At 38.5% G+C, this 20331-nt stretch overlaps 1 protein-coding gene across 10 annotated transcripts in view; it reads left to right on the forward strand.

Moving 5' to 3' along the window:
* Positions 1-20331, forward strand: part of tcf12 (transcription factor 12) — a 118788-nt gene that overhangs the window by 34832 nt on the left and 63625 nt on the right. For 8 of the 10 annotated variants that reach the window (XR_007930826.1, XM_051899199.1, XM_051899202.1 and 5 more), the window contains one exon: positions 4681-4783. The exons of 1 other annotated variant lie outside the window; for it this stretch is intronic. Coding sequence is in view for 8 of the 9 variants with exons in the window: in XM_051899199.1 (XP_051755159.1) it covers positions 4681-4783 (103 nt within the window). In the remaining variant the exon portion in view is untranslated. Of the gene's footprint in view, positions 1-4680; positions 4784-4862; positions 4917-20331 lie in introns of those variants that run through there. One more of the 10 variants, XM_051899208.1, reaches the window with a different exon arrangement.

The raw sequence follows: 20331 nt of genomic DNA on the forward strand, positions 1-20331 counted from the left end.
GACTGCAGTCATCAATGAAAATTAAGAGCTACTTCAAGCACCGACTTTAAAAAAACAAACTGTTTAACACGATAAATACTATTATTCTCATTTGTTTCACTATATGTATGGCCACAAGAGAAATAATGAAATAAATTAAGACAGTTATATACCGTTATCAGCATATTATGTTGAAATTCGTCTCTGAGAGAATATGCTCCGTTAATGCAGCGTCAGGCAGCTCCGTCACTTTTTACTTTCACTTTGAATAGCCTACTGACCGAGATTAAGCTTTTACCGGCATAACTCTTGTGCAAAGTTTGCACGTTGCTTCTTGTGTGATATCCATTGGCTCCCCTTCTTGGTTTAAAACGGAAAGATTTCCGTTTGAAACGTTTTAACGTTTTAAGATTAACGTCCCCACCCCACCCCATAAGCCCCTTCGGGGGGCCTCAGACTTTCGGCTCGTTTTCACCTCGTTTTCAGACCAGCATACCCATGGGCGCAAATGCATTTGCTATTTAAACAACGTGGCACAGGATGTGAAAATGATAACTGCGTCGGGCTGAAACTACCAAAAAACACTTGCTTCGTGGCTGGCGGCACATTGTCTGTGCTTATTGCTAAAAGTCAGAAAATCACATGGTGTATGATGGGCACAGACTTTAAACTTCAGACTATAAATCCATCTATTTGGAGAATATCAACCATGTTTGTCATTTTGAGACGATTTTAGAACACATTGTTTTCATTTGTCACCCGTCTCTTAGCAATAAAGTGCATGTTTCTGCGTGAGTTTGTTGTGTTCAGAACGACTTTAAAGTGTGGTAGTGTGTGACCCTCAGTCATTAAGTGTATGATGCACAGTTCTGTAATTATTCACAAAGTCGGCAAGTGTATGATGACTTGCGTTTAAAAAACAAATTTTAAAAGTTGTGTAATGTATTCCAGCTGTAACACTCACAAGTTACTGTTCAGACTTACTTCTTGATATTAATTGAATCTCAGCAGTGTCCATTGCTCATGGCAAACAACAAAGTGAGAAAGCTATTGTCTGAGTTTTGATCTTATCGTGAGAATCTATACCACAGTCTTTTGTGGTTTACCCTTAAAAAGCCACAAGAGCTTCAACAGAGCTGCAGCCGGTTGCTGTGAAGTGCCTGCTAAAGATTTAATCAGCATCTTCATCCGTCACATTACTTTTTCACAGTCTTACTGCACTCAGATCTCCTATCAGATAACTAAATAGAGGCTATGACTTTTCTGTATTTCTGTGTTACCTACAAAGAATACAGAATCCTATCGACTAACGTTTCCCTTGTTCTCTCACACGGAAACCGTGAACCATTTTAAGCAGGCTCGTTTTCACAAGAGCGACTCTCTCTCTTCTTCTCCCTCTCTGTACGCGTGTGATTAGTGGACTGTGAACAGACTGGAGCCCCGGCTAGCTGACCTTGGCCCACGGCCAAGCATCACATCCTGGGCAGCCGTGGCTTCAGGCCTCCCATCTGACAGCCCAACCCGCATGCACCACCTCTGTCGCGCACCCCGCTGTCCCGTAATGCCTCGCTCCCGTCCATCACGCCACTATCACCCATCCCCAACGCCTTAAAACGGCACCAGAGCATTCACCTGGGATGCGAAAGAGCATATAAGAAATGTTTTCCTGAACAGAGTGCTGGGTTGCAATGTGGTAGTTATTTAGACCAGACTAACCATTCGCCGGTGACAATGAAAGCATGCACAGCAAGCCACACATTCAGGGATCACAAGGCAGCAGTGATTGATGATCTAATGCTCTCACCAATCTCCTCAATGTCTCATCTTCCCATCCACTGTCCTTTTCTGAAACTCTGGCAGCTGCCATTGGGCAGCCTGAAAGGCCAGGAAGGAAAATAAGGATGATAAAGAGGTTAAAGGGATAGTTCAGACAAAAATTTACTCATCCTCATATCATTCCAAACCTATAAACAGGTTGTGCTCTATGTATGTGCATTGATCAATGCTTATATGTGAATAAAAGCCTAAATTAAATCTGTTCATAATATAAAAAAATGAAGATTTGGATTTAGGGCTGGGCAGAATGGCGGATATATATTGTGACAACGATATAAAGGGTCTATGGTTAGAGATTTTGCTATATCGTTGATATCGCGGTATCTAAATATTTCTGCATAGCACAGTACTATTTAAAGTTATTGACAAAGAGTGATAAAGAAACATTCATGAATGAGAAAATAAAAAGCGGGACATGCATGACATAAGCCGTGAACTCAATGTGGTGCTTGCACATTTGACGTTCAATTTCTGTACTAAATTAAATAAACTTACTGTACCTGAAAAGCTTAGGTTTTTTTAGTTTGCATCTTTGTCTATTTTATTTGACCTATTGTTTGTAATTTGCTTCTTTGTTCTTATTTTAAATTACAAAAATAAAATAACAGTAAAGTAACTACCATTGGTCCGTGGTGATTACATAATAGGTAGGTGTACGCGGAGGCTTCGCCTTCTTTCACGCTGAAATCTTTTCCATTTCATTTCTCCTCATGAGTCGTGGAGGTCAGACATCCGTGAGTAAAAACATAAACACACTGGAGAGCCTCTTTATAGAAAATGCAGTTGTACTTCTGATGAAACGAGACACTGACACTGTTTTTCATGTTTAATATGGTAAATCTGCTTGATTTTAAGCAATCCATTTTATAAATTGTTTTATAAATAAACGTGACATGACTTTAATATAGTGCCAAATTGCAGAGCTCATGCAAACATATCCACTGTGCTGTGATTAGATGCTTTATTAAAAAAAAAATTGCTTGCTGTTTTCTCAGTTTTGTTGTGTGTTAATTTTGTTATGGAGAGGAAAGCACGGTGCACATATTTACATATTCATCTAACCGTCGCTCTCAGCAGTGTGGGCGGCATCAGATGTTCGCTAACAGTATATCGCTGGTCCAACTTTATTTTACCCCTAAACGAAGAATGAAAAAAAACTTTGCCGTGATTATACTGGGGCCTTAATGACTATTGTATATTGTGATATATATCTTTATTGTGAAATAAAATTTTGATTGTATTCCCCACCTCTACTTGGATTAAACTGATTTTATTAAAAATAAAATTTCTGATTTTCATTAAAAATATCTTAATTTGTGTTCTGAAGATAAACGAAAGTCTTATGGGTTTGGAACAACTTAAGGGTGGGTTACTGATGACCGAATTTTTGTTTTTGGGTGAACTATTCTTTTAATTGTGTTTGCCTACACTTTCTTGCATCTGTGCACTGTCCTTTAGTTGGAAAGCTTACTAAATCATGCTTACCAAATTGCTGGGGAGCACAGTGCACTTCGGGGGCTTGTTTTTGCCTCCCACCCCCTCCCACTGTGTCTCTTCAGGGGAGAAGCTATTAGTCAGGCAGTTCATAGCGTTATTAACACAAACGGCAGGGACACGATAGGGAACCTCTCCGCATCGATTCTGCCCCACACAACACTCCACTGCCTTTGAAATTACTCAATCGCCATCCATTTGGAAAACAGAAACAAAAAAAACACTGATAGTAATAGTCTGTGAGAGATATATATGTATATATATATATATATATATATATATATATACTTTTTTTTTTTTTTTTTGAAAGCAGAGAAGGAAAAGCCCAAACGTAATGGACATCCGGCAGCTGTAGGCCCCTCAGGAGAGAGTTAATATGGTTTGGGGGACACATTTGACTGTAGCGCCAGGCGGATTTTCACCGGCTCCAGGATTAACACAGCCACAGAGTATCTTTTATTGGGGGGGACTCTGAGTTTTAAAGGCCCACACTGTGACCGATATTTAGACCTAAGCCCCCCAAAGCTGATAACGGTCATGAAAGGGCAGAACCTCAGCTGCTGAGAAGAGAACCTGACTTATTTATTCTACTTTTTTAAGTACAAGCAGGCTTTTGGCATAAAGACATGATCTGTGTCGAGCTCTAGTAAACGTGTCACTTCATCAGTTTTATGTCATTTTTTATGCATTGTACCGCCGTTTTGCATGCGCAAAAATTTTTACCAGTCTAGCATTTTTTTAATAATGTGCAACATAGAAATCTTATCATGAATGAAGGACGACAAAAAGTAGGATTGCCACACAGAACCAAAATGTTGCCTAGCAACGGCATTCACAACCGAGCTAGAAACTTCTAGCAGCATATCTAAAGATGTGTGCTAGATGTGACGCTGATCTTAATAATAAGCAAAACACAATGCACTCAATCATTTTTAATGCTTATAAATCTTATAAAAATAATGTGTTATTATTTATTAATTATTGTTATATCACAATTTAGAATGGCGGTGTGTTAACATTGAAGAGAATGGGATCAAACAAACCATTTTAATGCGACATGACTTTTGTTGATAAATGCAAATAGCTCTTGTTTGTTATTGTTTGTGCCCCATTAACTTTATTACAATTACACAATCGCAGTACAAGCGCTATCTTCTCTTCGGGGCTTTTGTTTGCCCTTTTAATGAAATTCATCAAAGACTTTGAAGAAAGTGCTTTTTAATGAGAAGAGTGGAGAAATATTGATCGTTTCGGGGGACAGTTGACCATTCGTGCTCCCCTCTTTTCCCCCAGTAATTAGAGGAGTGTCATAGCACTCAATTAGCAGGTCCAGCTAATAATGTGTTTAATGCTGTGATCTCTTTCCCCCAGGGGTTTGAAGACAGCACTCATTATGCTGATCACTTGAGTGACAGTCGATTAGTGTCCCATGAAGGATTGTCCCCAACACCTTTCATGAGCTCCAGCATAATGGGTGAGTATCCAAGGCGATTCTGACCCTGTCTCTCTTTCACACCCGTCTTTCTGTCATCAATCCATTTAGCAATGTGTGGACCGAACAGGCGTTTCTCTCTGAAGGCAGTCACCACAGGAAGTGCCAGAGATGGGTGAGGGTGTTGTGTATATACATACAAAAATGCATGTTGTCTATATATACTTTATAATTTTACTATAAAAGATTAAAAGTACGTTTTGAGTCGGCTGCATTCATGTGATCAAAATACAGTAAAAACAGTAATATTGTGAAATATTATTACAATTTCAAATAACTATTTTCTATTGCAATGTGTCATTTATTCCTGTGATGGTAAAGCTGAATTTTCAGCATCATTACTCCAGTCTTGAGTATCATCAGACAAGTCTTAAGCCTTAATATCTTAAAATATCATAACATCAAAACATAAAAATCATAAAATATCAAAACATATCTTAAAAGGCCTATAAATGTCTTTACTGTCGCTTTTGAATAATTTAATGTATCCTTGCTGAATAAAAGTTTTTTTTTTTTTTATTACTGACCTAGGGCTGGGTGAGATGGCAAAAAAACTAAAATCTCGATTTTTTTTTTTTTTTTTTCAGAAAGATTGACCGATTCACGATTTCGATTTTTTTTTTTTTTTTTTTTTTTTTTTTTTTTTACTGTTTAACTAGTCAATTTAAAAACTTAATTACAATATATAACATTCTCTTTATTAACAATCTGGTTAAAAAAAAGTTCCATTCCAAGTGCCATTCCATTGTGTCTCGTGTCTTTTGCAGCATCTCACTCATGAAACGGCATTCTAAAAACAGGGTGGTCAAGTTAAAAAATAAAAAAGCTCAACTCGCGTTTAATATCTTTGCCTTTTTTTCTCATTCCACTGCCTGCATCTCATTTTTATAACGCAATAAAGCATTTCTGAATGAACAGCCGCTTAAGAATAGTGATGTGTTCTACGTTCATAGAGCGTCACATGAGAGCGGTTAATCAGGTGCGCCGGCGCCACAATGAGGTCGGATCATTTTCTTCTCCTAATATGGTTATCATTGCTGTATTGTCAACATGTCTAATTGTAACGCTTGCTAACATTTTTATTCAAAATTAAATCGTGATTTCTCGATTTAAAAAGTTATAAAATCGAGGCAAAACATTAAATTCGAAAAAAATCTGAAAAATCGCCCAGCCCTATACTGACCCTAAACTTTTGAATGGTTATATATTACTTTTTTAAACATATACATTAAACAATTATTTAATATTTATTATATAAGAAAATATTCATGGTTCTTTTTAAGTTGGACATGAAAATCATGACAACTTGCCATTCAGTGAGTGAGTCATATTCAGTGATCGTCCAGACAGATTCCCTGAAGAATTTTTCAGAATGGTTCACACAGATGTGTCTTTTTTAATCTATTCATTAATTAGTTATTTGTTCATGAATTGACTGCACCGACCAATAATATTAATATATAATAATGTAATATTATACATTATATTACATATAATCATTTATATATAATATTTTATATATATATATATATATATAATACATTTATTTTTTTGCTGCTGCTCTCACATCTGTCCCCAATTTCTGAATCTTCCTGCGGTGTGACTGTCTTCAGGAGTTGACCCTCCCCCAGGGTGGAAGTCACACCATCAGTACAGTTTTCCATCACAAAAGACTGTCTTCTAGCTAGCAGAAAAGCTACTGGCTTCTTCCAATGGCACACTGTATTTTTGCAGAGGATAGTGAGAAGGGAAGGGAAGGAAGGGAGAGAGCGAGAGAGAGAGAAGGAGGGGTTTCAGGAGTGGTAGTGAAACAAACAGATGGGCCAAAGATTATTTTACACTCACAAACCCCTTCAGCCACGGGCTCGCTCAAATCTCTCCCCTCTTTCCGAAGAGGTGTGTGAAACTCTACTAAACTCGCTCCACTTCCTCTTTTGCTTCCAAAAATGTTTCAAATAATTTTCCATCTGTATCAGTTTGTGAGTTTGTGCTTGTTTGGCCCCTTGTTTTTACTGCTTGTTTGCTGACTCCACAGACACAAAGCATAATACACATTATTCAGCATCAAGATGACGTGCAGTGCAGATACTGAAAATTGCACACGCTTATTTATGTTGTGTAATTTTGGAACATGTTGATGTTGTGGATTATTTTGTCATTGTGAAGTGCAACATTTTATTGCATCTATTACTGTATCTGTAACTATTTTCTGTTACAGTGCTATCTTTCTGAAATTCAGTATATTACAGGTATTTTACAGCACATTTTTAGTTTTAATTAGCAGGGTGTCATTTGTTTATTCATTTGTTTGTGCAGCCTATTGAGACAGTTTAGGTGCTCTAGCCTTTAAATTGTACATTATATATATTAACATTCAAGAAATGATTGTTAATTATAAAAAATGCTATTTAGTAGCATTTTCTTAGATATTTATCAGGTGAAATGGCTTGATTAGAGTCACAATGGGCTATTTATCCCTTGAACGTGATTGATGGATGTTGTTAGATCTGAGGTCTCTGTGTCTGCCGCTATTGTGATGTGCATGCACATGACAGCTTTATGGGCTGCTGAACCCCGGCTCTTTGTAGCATCACCCTGGAGACCGGTTGCCATGTAAGGTGGCAAGTTTACGGATGGGTGCTACTGCACGAAGCCCACCGAAACAAAATGTTATCTCTATGCCAATTGATCTGTGTATGTGTGTGCGGGTGTGTGTTTGTGCGCGGTGGAGGTAGGGAGGATGTTTGGTTTTCCTCTGTCCTGTTGATGCAGCACTAATTATGCCTATAAGTAGCAAAATATGGAAATGATCTGGAACAATGATGTGTCAGGGAATTAGACAATCTGATTGCACGGCTAAATTGCCTGCGCTATCTTGCTGGGATTGGACGAGAAGACCGAGTCTTATCAAATTGAATTTCAGCAGTAATATCTGGGATTTACATGGAATTACCCATTCCGGAGCAACCTCATTAAATCATCTCTGAAAGGTTATTACTCACCAATGAAAAAGGAAGAGCTCGAATGTGAATGTAATACAATTAAGCATTACCATCACACGAATGGCATTTCTGAGGGAACCCTGGCCTATGAGTTACTCGTGGGTTTATGTGACCCATTTTTTTTTTTCCTGCGTGTGCCGTTTAAAAACAGAGCCGTGGTAATCTAAGTGGATTATCTTGAGACAAATCCCGGTGGTCTGCAGTTTCTTGAAGGAAATAGAAATAATAGGCTGTCACTTGTTTGTTTATCTTTTCAAACTGTTTGCGGCTGATAAAACCTTCACGAATCTTGCTTTTTAAATCAGACACCTAAATAAGTAACATATAAAATGTAGCTTCATTTAAACTGTAAAATCTATGCAGCCTTGTTTGTCTATGCCGTTAACATAAGAAATGCCTCAGATTTGCTTTTATAAACCATTATCCCATTAAGCAGTTTAATTTGAACGCTTCATTTAGTAGTCTTAAATATGCCTGTGGGGGCTGCATGTGTTGACCTGGTTCCATGCGCTCTCTAAGTGAAGTATGACATGTTGAGAGCAGCTTGGGGTTACCTGGGGTCAGCTATTGTGTATGATAATGAACATGTTACAGTTTATAGTGCTAGGCAGATGGCTGGTAATGACTGTTTATTTGACATAACATTTTAATTAGAGTAACCGCTGCTTGTTCTGAATAATGGAGATCCATTTTAAAGGTCACACTCTGTTCTGCTGCGTTTGTAATGGATTTGAGCTTACATATCAGATGTTAGGTGCAAAATGTGATTTCTATCCACCTTTACTGTGCATTTCCTTAGAGGTTTGTGTATGAATGGATAGATATTTCGCTTTGTTGCATCATCTTCATATGTGGTGCATTTAGACCACTGGGGTGAGTGAATGTGTAGGTGTATATTTCTCCATGTGTCTGTGTGTATGCCTGAAGAAAGCCCATGAGAGGGTCTGTGTCAGTGTCGAGGTCAGAGGTCAGTCAGTCTGGGGCGCACGTGCCGGCGCCCTGTTTCAATCCTCTTACCCAGCATCCTCCTCGTCTCTCGGCCTGCACGTGGCACCCACACTGTGACGGCTAAAACCGTCCTGCGCTGTACACAATCCTCTGACGCGGCAACTGAATACATTGAGTAATGCATAATCACAAACCTTGTCCTATATAAATTCAGCTCTATTTCTGTTCCATTTTCAGAAGCCTAAACATAATTTGTACCACAATTTAACCCTATAATCAATTTGAAATAACATTGATCAGCCAACCGTGGCGCACAGTCTGCGTGTGTGTGTTCGTGTGTGTCCGCTTGTAATGTGAGGCTGGAGCGTGTTGCATAATGATGACTCTATGTTGAAGTTTTAAGCAATATTTAATAAGGCTTAATGCAGCTTTAGATTAAGAAGAAATCTGCATGCACGTAGAGAATCCTGCTTCTTCAGCGCAGCCAGTATTTACTGGTCAAACAGATTACCATCACAAAAGACAAATTAGTTTAGTACTTTGTTGACATTCCAAACTCCATGGGTAACAGTTGGCACAGACAGAGCTGGTCTGGCTTTAGACTTGATGAAACGGTCGACAACAAAACATGGTACATGAGTTTTAAATTGAATTTTCATGGGAAAAAAATGCCGCAATCAGTTATACATGTGTTTTGCTGTAAACTTCCTGAAATCTAAGGTGAAGCTTGTTGCTCTGAAGCTCAGGGGAAGCTTGTGATTTGCGTTAGATGGGAATAATGCACATACATGATCTCAGGAAGCTGTGTTTCCTGGCAAAATGCTCACCACCGTTGGAGTTTAGTGCTGGTCTGTCAGGTCACGCTCATTTCCAGTCAACCTTTTTTTCCCGAAAGCATTTCGTTAAATGGTCAAAGACAGGGCCAAACGGAATCTGCGGCTGCAGGACTCCATGGAAACCTGCAGAATTAAAACTCCAACGATGCATACAGCTGTCGTCTTTGTGTGCGCATTTTGACTACTTTGAAATAGGGTTGGGCGATGTCTACCAAATTGGCATCATATGACGTCTGCCGTGAAACATCGCAATGGATGATGACATCGGGGGGAGCTTTACATTCACATTTGAGTGTTAAGCTCAAATTCCATTGGAATTAAATAAAAACGCTCGCTCTGCTCCGCGCCAGTGGATGCGCACCATTAACGTGGCACTCGTCTGGAGAAAGAGAGAATGCACATGGAGATGAAAGGGCTTGAATGAAGCACTTTTGGCTTTAGATGAAACTACTAGAGTATATAGCGCTGAAATATTAACACAAACGATCCGGTGCTGGTGGTGTGATCCACTGTTTTGATGCGCTGCTCACTTCAACTAGAAACAGTAAAATGGTGCTAATGTTCTGTCTTGCGGTCCAGCATTTAAATATCAGTGGTTTAGTTTGTGTAAAACATCTAGTAGCCTATAATTCGTTTCACGTTTTTTTGCACAATAAAACCTTTACTGTTTAAATTTTGTTCATTGAACCGTTTTGAATGTAATTTGTATTGTGATCGGGTACAACTTCATTGTTGTTATTACCTAATCAGAAAAAAATGCATTGTACTGGGTGATATAGGCCACGTACACACTGCAGCTAAATTCGGTTGTCAGTTCACCTTTTAGTGCTTAATCGCGTTCTGTACACACACAGTTTAGTAAAATACAGGAGTGACAACCGCATTCTACAACCGAATTAACTTCCGAAAAATACAACCGCATTTACAGAAATTCTATGCAGTGTGTACGGAACCAAACCGAACAACTAGTTGTTAATGATGTTTTTTAATGTTCATCGGAGATGTCTCTCTTCTGTATGCGCGGTGAATCACAGGGAAAGCACGAGCCCTGACTCATTCGAGTTGCCAGATCTTGCTAGAAAAATCAGCGAACAAGAATAAGCCCATAATAAACTGAAATAAATCCAAATGCTTTATGCTGAAAATAACACTAAAATATCGCGATTCATGTCTGCACACTTTAATAACTCCATAAACCCGTTCGCTTTATGAAACGAGCTTAAACAACAAGCCCGAAAACGCTTATAATGAGTGATCATGGCAACACACAAAGAGCGCTCTCTGTGTGAAACAGGCTGTACAAGCATAAACAAAACACGACACCTCCGTCGACTGTGTTAGTGTGTTTAGTTAAATTGCTGAAAATAATGAGTGTTTTGTCACTGTATTGGTCCCGATAACAGATACCAAACACGAGAGACGCCAGAACGTCGCTATGGTTTCCAAGCTGTCAATCATCGCATTTTCGAGAGCGAGTCGTGTTCTGTACACGCATGTAATGATAATTTAGGGGATTCACTCTCCTTCACTCCTTTTTTTGTGGGCCTGTTGCAGGGGTGGGGGGGAAGGGGAGAATCACGATGCCGGCAATGTGATGTCTGTCAGCCATCAGTGATGGACAATGGCATCATCTATCGACCCAACCCTACTTTGAATTTTTTTTAGAAATGCATTAAAATTTCGGAAAAACAGAATTTTCGCTTTTGACTGAATTAGTTTTAGATGGCCGAAACCATTGACGAAACAGTGACGTTTAATAAACGCTTCTCCGATGGTGAGTTTTGATCATGTCAGCATGTCTATTTCGTGCACACAACTTGGATAAGCTACAACAGGGAAACATCTCAGTAGGGTGGACGCACTTCATCATGGCCAACAAGGATGCTAAAGCAGTAATATGAAAAAATATAGAGAGAAATATAGTTGAAATACAGAGAGATGAGATATGACTTGTTGCCAAAGAACTTTTCTACTACTGTTTTTATTTGTCACGTGTCACCTGTAAAGTGCGGTTTTGGTAAAAGATTTATTTTTGCGCTTCACTACTTTTTTTCACATACCAAAATGAGTGTAGTACTTTGAGATTTGTGTGTCATATTTGAAGACCCTATGAAATTATTTGACGACTGCATTTTTCTTGTGTTCCTGCGTCTTGACAAAACAGGATACATTTTTAATATTTAATATTACTAAGAGCAAGACTATAAACTTTAAATCTGCTAGAATTTAAAGTAATTTAGTCAACTTTTAGGAGCAAACAGACTAAATGGACAAAAAAACACATGGAGTATGAAATCACCCTATTTTCTAAATGCATCTTAATGTCACCAAATCAAAATCGATAATTCTGATCACTCACATGAGATCGCAGCAATAGCAAACCACAACGATCCAATGATCCAATCATTACCTGATGGACAAAATCAAGTCCCGCCCTACATTTTTTTTCTGGTTTGAGAAGCTGTTTCACTCAGATATACATCACAATAGGGAGGAAAAGACTACCCCAACTTCTGTTTAATGCCGACTTTAAGGATTGTGAACAATTCATCCATGCATGTTTATTTTATTTTTTTTACCACATACTTTTTAATCAGAACGTTACAACTCAATTTTCTGGTGAAACTAAAAAGTCTCTGATGACGTATGCTGGACTTCTCCAATCACTCACAATCAAATGCAAGATCACATTCACATCTGCCTCCATCCAATCAACAACCAATGGATAGACCCATGTCGCCGTCCTACATTTTTTCTTTTTCTTTTTTGATAATCCGTTTCAATCGGATGTACGTCACAATATGGAAGAAAAGATCTGTTGCTACTTTTACTACATTGCAAATTTAAATCCATTAAGCAGGATTCTCCACATTTTCCCTCAAAATCAGCACAGAAAATGTCATCAGTGACTTTTAGTGCTTCGTGACCCTTTATAATGATCACACTTTACTTCAACCAGTCAAAGCGCCCTCCTGCAGCTATTACATTCATCTGTAGCATTTGCCATCTTTTTTACTGTCTTTTTTTCATAAAGCCTCCTAGTTTTATTTCAAGATGACATGGATTGGAATTTTGACTTTACACACTCTGCTGAGATGAAAGTTTGAGATGAGAGAGAAGAGGACGTCTGATGAAGTCAGTGAAGTTACCATCTTATTGTGGAATTCTGGATTTCTGCTTTCAGTCACACTGATGACTGAGTATCAAAGAGAGACAGAAGATATTACAAGGACATTTCCGGACTTCCTTGTATCTGAGAAATTCTCTTTTTTTGCTGTTCTGTTCTTCCGCAAGCCACTCATGAAAGATTTCAGCTGGTTTAGATTAGTCCATTTTATTTAATTACCTTAAGCGAGACACACTCTCTCTCTCTCTCTCTCTCTCTCTCTCTCTCTCTCTCTCTCTCTCTCTCTCTCTCTCTCTCTCTCTCTCTCTCTCTCTCCCTCTCCCTCTCCCTCTCTCTCTTTCTGTGTGTGTGTGTGTGCGCGCATATGACTGTGTGTTTGTCACTCGCCAGCATTTCAATCCATGTGCCTGTCTATATTTTTAACAATGCTGACTGTCTTGTGGATGCACTCACGTTCCTGTGGCCTGCCGCACATCCTCTCTGTTCTAATCTGCTTATTATTAGCAGCATCAACGCGCACACACACACACACACACACACACACACATATACAGCCCTGCTCACTACTGAAGTGATTCAGTAAGACTTGGCCTTCTGTACTCATCTTTATTTAGCTGTGTACGTCAGAGCTGATCTCAGAAGACACGTCTAGTGATTGCACCCGTCTGATATCGCCTGCTAGATAAAATCTATTAGTTGGCCTAATGTAATCCAGGAGCTTGCGTTCCTCACCTGGGACATTAGAAGGTTCACGAATGCTCCCCCGGGTCATATATCCGTTTCTGTCTCTTCCCCAGAGACGATCATGGCTGGTCTGCCACCTCTCACCCTAGTGGCACCTAAATGGTCCTCTCACAGGAGCGCTGTACGAAGACGGCAATAGATACTGTTGAAGTGTTGCTGTTGTTCTCGTCGTCCCAAATGGTGTAGCCTTAGCAACAGAACGCCAAGGTGAACTGTGTGAAAGGTGTCTCAGATTCTCAGACTGCTTTACTAGTGATTAGTTATCACACCACAATAACTCTTTAAATTGCTCAGTTCTTGTTTTCAAATAATTTTGAGTAAAATTTAAGTAAATATTGTGTAAAATAAATGTTTTAAATTCAGTAATCACATATAAGAGAATCAGAATTATATGTTATGTTATGTTATATTTTAATATATTTTAAAATGTAATTTATTCCTGGGATGGCAAAGCTGAATTTTCAGCATCATTTGCTCCAGTCTTCAGTGTCACATGATCCTTCAGAAATCCTTCTGATATCCTAATTTGCTGCTCAAGTGACGTTTCTTATTCTTAACAGTGTTGAAAACAAATTTGCTGCTTAATATTTTTGTGGAAACTTTTATGCATTCTTTAATGAATAGAAAATTCAAAATAATAGCATTTATTCTAAATAGTGGCTGCTGTAAGGGATTTTTTTTAACAGTGTGTTATTAATTATTAATCAATATTACTTAATACTTTTAAGTTTAATCTATAGAAAATCTCAAAATGAATATCCATTATAATGTTATTATAATGTTTTGGTGCCTAAAATCACTTGCAGCATTAATAATAATTGATTTGAATTTTTAGTGTTTTATTTATTTAGTTAAAATAGTATAGAATTTTAATCTCAGACATTTATTGGTTAATGACTTTTATTATAAGTTTATCAGTAACACTCAAATTTTAATATCAGTGCATCTCTGTTTGAAACATTTTTGAATGAGGGAATCACAGCCTTCTTTTGTGCAAAAGTTTGTGTCTAAAACCACAGTATAACTCTTAGGCAGTCCATTTCCTTTAGTGGAATTATATATTCGGTTCATATCACTCTATATACTGCAGTTTTGACTGCATGCCTGGAGTAGCTCATTGTTTTTGAGTGTGTCACACAGGTGGTTTGCAGTCATTTAATCTCTCACGGTGCGCTTACGCCATGTGCAAAATAATTGTGGAACGGCACACTAATTTCTGAAATTTGCATCCCAACTTTCTGCCTGCAGTGCGTGTGGTGTTAGCGTGGCGCTCCCGTGCATGCCGCGCCGCTAAATGAATTCTCCATGCATATTAGAATTGTTCTCATCTGTTTCTCATCTCCTTTGATGAAACCTAATGGCTTTCCAGGAAATGAAATTATGCAGTCATTTAGTGACAATGCAAAGTGTGCAGAGCGTTTTGTACCCGGGGTGTGTTTTTTTTTTTTTTTTTCTTCTGTGTGCACAAGAGGAGCAGCACAGAGATGCCAAGATGCATCTCGCTATCCTTTTGTTCAGCCGAGGGAATGAAAAAAAGATTTGTCCCAGTGCTCGGCTTATCTGTACGTATCTCATACTGCATGTGATTTATTTATTTATTTGCTTTTTAATTATTCCTTAAGGCTGAGCATGTATGCTGTGCTCTGGCACCCTGGTGTGTAGCGGTGGAGGCAGGTGTGTGTGTGTGGGGCCTCTGAGGGCCTCCACTCCTCTGGCTGGCACTATGATTGTGACCAGGTGCTGCTCAGGTGCACGATCCCGTAGAGCAGCTACACAGCACAGCAGGGCCGCAGGTGCAGTCGAGAACACTCTCTCTCCACCTCCTCCCTGTGTACCTCCATTTTATCCTCCTCCTGCCTGTCACTCATTTGCCCATTAATGCACTCTCTTAAGCATGTCTGTCTTCCACCTACTCCTCCAATTATGTCATCATGACCCTCCCTTTGTGCTCACTTACACTACCAATCAAAAGTTTGGGGTCAGTAAGATTTTTTTAATGTTTTTGTCTCTTATGCTCACCAATGCAGAATTTATTTGATCAAAAATCAAGTAAAAACATTAACATTATAAAATATTATTATAATTCAAAATATTGTTTCTAACAAAGTATTTTAAAATAGAATGTATTTCTATGATGGCAAAGCTAAATCTTTAGCAGCCATTACTCCAAACTTTGATTCTGGAGTAATGGAGTAAAGATTCCAGCGACAAGCAATTTGACTGTCAACACTAGACCTGACGCAACAATGAGAAGCGATAAATAAATTTGTTTTATTGATTAATTGTTGCAGGCCTATATATAAGCATGCACTATAAAGACGTCTTTGTTGCGACATAGTGCGACTCACCGTTTTTCAGCATCTCACGCCATGAGCGCTGATTTTAAGATGCTTTACTGCCCTGCATCAAGCTGTTTTTGAATGTAAGAACACGTCCTTTGTGAATGGCTCTTGTGAATTAGTAAAGGTTGTGAATACTTAAACAAGGCACTGTACATGACATTTGAGCAGCCTCAACTTTAGCCGCTCAGACACAAGAGTGTTTAAGATGCTGGAAGCAATGTGTGCTGACACAGGCTCAGAGCAGACATCTGTAGTGGTGTGGGAGTCTGGTGGCACTAGTGTGAAGTGTAGTGGATGTAGCTGGTCATTATGCAGAGCTCCAGGGTGCGCTTATCTGTTACTGCGCTCAACCAAGCGTGAAGAGCCCAAGACGGCCTGAAAGGCCACAAATCCCTCTCCTTCGCTTCTACTTCTACCAGCGCCCCTCCTCCCTTCCTTCCATCCGTTCATCTATCCATCCACCCGTCATCCGCCCCGGCTTCCCCAGGCCCGGGCCTCTGTGCGGAGGGGGTGAGGAGAGCGGGCAGGCAGGCAGGCGGGCCGGCCAGCTGCAGAGATCAGCTGGGGCCTGGTGCGCTCATGTCTGCAGGGCTGTTCGCAGAGGGCCAAGAGAGCTCAGAGCTGATAGAGCCCTGCTGATAGAGAGGTCCTGGGAGCCTGCTGTCACAGGCCACTGGGGGTCACCGAAATTACCGCCTGAGCTAATCTGTCTACAATGTGTCTGCGCCGTCTATAGAGTTCTGTTATCAAACGCACAAGCGGGAAAAATCATGACAACAAAACAACACAAATATTAATGCCACACTGAAAGTTTAAGCCTGAAATATTTGCTACGTACGCACAGCGGCGCAAATTCTCAGCTATCCATTGAAAGTATGTGCCCCCATTGTACATGTGCTACTGTGGCGGTATCTATGTTAAAGCCAGTGTATTATGAATCCGGTTGCTTGCTGTATGCATGTCAACAGTTTAACTAACTTCATAATTCTCATGGTGATGCAAAAACCTGGAAATATCAGAGAATCTTAAAATTGTGATTTCCAGGCCCGGAAAAGTCATAGAAATGAACAAAATCCCAAGAATTCATGGGCATTTCTGTAGTTAATATAGATTTTTAATGTTTTTTTTTTTTTATTCATATTGATTATGTAAATATTGAATATATATTTGTTTATATGAAAATAATTTTAGAATTCTGTGGATTATATACATTATCTTTGTTTTTTTTTTGGTTTTTTTACTTTTTTTTTTACTTTAATACTTTATTCAGCAAGTATGCATTAATTTGATCAAAAATGACACTGAAGACTTTTGCATTGTTACAAAAAAAAAAGAAAAAATCTATATCAAGTAACTGCTGTTCTTTTGGACTTTTTATTCATCAAAAAATCCTGAAAAATTCATCACTGTTTCCCTTAAAAAATATTTAGCAGCATATGAAGTGATAGGCTAATGAAAGCAGTGATAATAAAAATAATGTTTCTTGTACATCATATCAGCATATAATTTCTGAAGGATCGTGTGAGACTGAAGAATTTGGTATCATAGGAATAAATAAATGTTTAAAACGTATAGAAATAGAAAACAGTTATTTTAAATTGCATTAATATTTTACAGTATTTTTCTTCTTGCGTTCAATCTCTATAATCTCCAAAAAAATTATCCTGTCATCACAAACGACTGGAAAATGAATGGAAATTCATCGGTCAAATGGTGTGTGAACCCTGTAATTTTTCTTTCCCTGTATTGCGCCAAAGGCACTTTCAAGGAAAGTCTGATCACTCTGCAGCCATATTTGCAATGCCTCCGGGCAGCTATTTCGGGCATCTAAGACCAAGTCCTATTTACTTGAATGGGGGATTCCTGATATGTCAAAAACTGCTTGGCGAACTCACAATTAAATAACATATTTAAAATCAGCAACAAAATCTGACAAAAAATTTGCTTATTTTTCAGGCTAGATCTGCCAATGCGCATGTGCAGCCTGGGTATCAAAACAGTGATTGTTTCTATAGCAGAGCTTCTAATGGCAGCTGCAGTGGCGCGATGACTTTACCAATCTGCGATTGGCTCTTTTATTTAGAATATGGGACTTAATCTGCCATGTTGCACTTTCTCCCATTCATAAGTAATATGATTGCACCGTCTTTGTATATCTAAAGTCTTTGATTGAGCCCATGAGAATACAACTCATACCTGCGTTCTGAGACATTTCAGAATGCAATGCATGAAATTTAAGCTTGCATAGCTGGAAGTGTTTATGTCCACGTACTTATGTAGAAAATGTTTCAGGCCTTAGAATAGTTTGATTCTTTTATCTTTGATATCTTGTTGCCCACTACTCATACTCATTACAGCCCATAATGGTATCCAAAAATGTGCCAGATATCTCAATAATGCTGAATGACACATGAAAAGGCGACGCCTACATTCTGCATCCATGTGCAGCACAGTTGGATTTACTCAGTAACACAAGCAGCATGTGGCACTTTGAGCTCTGATGACTGTATCATTAGCTGGCATAATTTAATCCAATCCCGTTACATGCATAGCGAAGCCTGAACAAAACAACACCCAAATCTGCTTTCGGTCTTTATTGGAGTGTGTATGCATGATTCTGGGCTTTCTTTCTCTCTCCTTCATGTTTCTTTGCTGCTTTCCTTCATTCGTTTCCCCTCTTGGTGTATTGCTTGTGTTTTCCTGTATTCTCAATGACTCCACCCATCATCCTTTCTCATGTCCCCTCCTCTCTTTAACCCCCTTTTTTCCACTCTTTTATCACCATTTTTAATCTCTCTCTTGCTTTTTGATGTGTCCACTGTCTTTATCCATCTTTTTTCCCACCTCCCCAGTTCTGTCGATTGGTACTCAGAAGCAGCTCATGCCAATGAAAATGTTAGTGATAGTTAAATAAAAATGCAAAGTTGAAAATCAGTGATTCATTAGGAAGGAATTCTGCCAGTGAAACAAATGCAGTCTGGACCCAGAGAACCCTGCTGCTGTCAATGACTTTACCAGACTTCTGTCTTTCTTTCTTTCTTTCTTTCTTTCTCTCTCTCTCTCTCTCTCTCTCTCTCTTTCTTTTTCTGTCTCACTCTCTTTCAGCTTTCAGTTTCAAAGTACTTTCCAATAAAGATTGTTTAACAAAACATATTGCTAAAGCATCAATACAAATGAAAAACAGTGATGAAAAATGCAATAAAAACAATAAAATAAATTCAGTTCGATAAATCTTTCTTAATTTACTCTGTAGTCTATTCCGTGAATTTTTTTGTTATTTTTATCTTCTACATCACAAACTCTGAAAAGCAGCAAGAGTCGCTTCTTTGAGACGTTGAGGCAAGGGATGCACAATATAATATCAGTACCATATTGATTATTATTATCTGATATTACAGATTCTTTAATTTATCATATCAGTCTAAATTGGATATATATGTAGGTAGGTATTTTGAATATTTAATTGTGCATTTAGATTACCTTAGTTAATATAATGCTCTATTAAAACGAATCTTTAAAAAGACTAATGATTTAACACTGTTAAATGTAAATCTTTAGTGAAGTTTTTATACTGTACATTATACTGTTGTGATGCTTAAATTTACACTTAAAAAATGCTGGGTTAAAAACAACCCGATTTGGGTTGTTTGGCAACCCACCGCTGAGTCAAAATTGGACAAACCCAGTGTTGGCTTGTTTTTACCCAGCTGGCTGGGTTAAATGTTCGACCCAACATGCTAGGTTGTTTTTATTAAACTCAACTATTGATTCAAAATTACTATATTGCTGGCTTAAAATGAACCCAGAATACTCTTAAAACTAAAATCTCACACAGAATTACTTGAGTAACAACACAGGCAACAGTAATAATCAAAAGGTGAACATTTATTAATAAGCTGGAACACCCAGGAATGCACAAAATATCAACAAGAGTTAAAACAACATGAAAAAGTGCAGAAAAGAATGACAACTCAATTATACAGCTTATACTGTTAAACGAAATTACTTTTTAAAAGTTAAATATTTAATAACTTGTGTTTGAAAACAAATTTGACCATATTTTGCTTATTTTTTCTCATGCCAACGAACGGACTAAAAGCACTATGTCCAGAACTCACTGCAGCCAGTTTTCAAAGTTCTCTCTTCTCTCCACTTTGATTAGTTTTCTTCTATTTTCCACATATACTGTATTCCTGTTGCAAGCGCAGCGGTGTGTTGCCGAAATCTAAGCCGGTGATGGCCGCTGTTTGGCGGGGGAGCTGCGAACCTCAGACCGCTGCTCCGCGTCTCTCATAACCGAAAGATATCATGACAGGCTCCTTATTACCTGCACATAAACAAACATTACAGAGCTCTGAGAACTCCCAAATTAATAATATTCAGTATTATAACGAATAAAAATCAGTTTATTAAAGGAAAAAGACGTTTCTATCATGCGAGACGACCGATGCTGACTGACACATTCAGCTGACTGACATCTCATCCCTGTATGTTGCATTGCATTAAATAAAATGATTAACAGCACTGCAAA

This window comes from Ctenopharyngodon idella, chromosome 7 (genome assembly GCF_019924925.1).
Source record: "Ctenopharyngodon idella isolate HZGC_01 chromosome 7, HZGC01, whole genome shotgun sequence".
Classification (NCBI taxonomy): domain Eukaryota; kingdom Metazoa; phylum Chordata; class Actinopteri; order Cypriniformes; family Xenocyprididae; genus Ctenopharyngodon; species Ctenopharyngodon idella.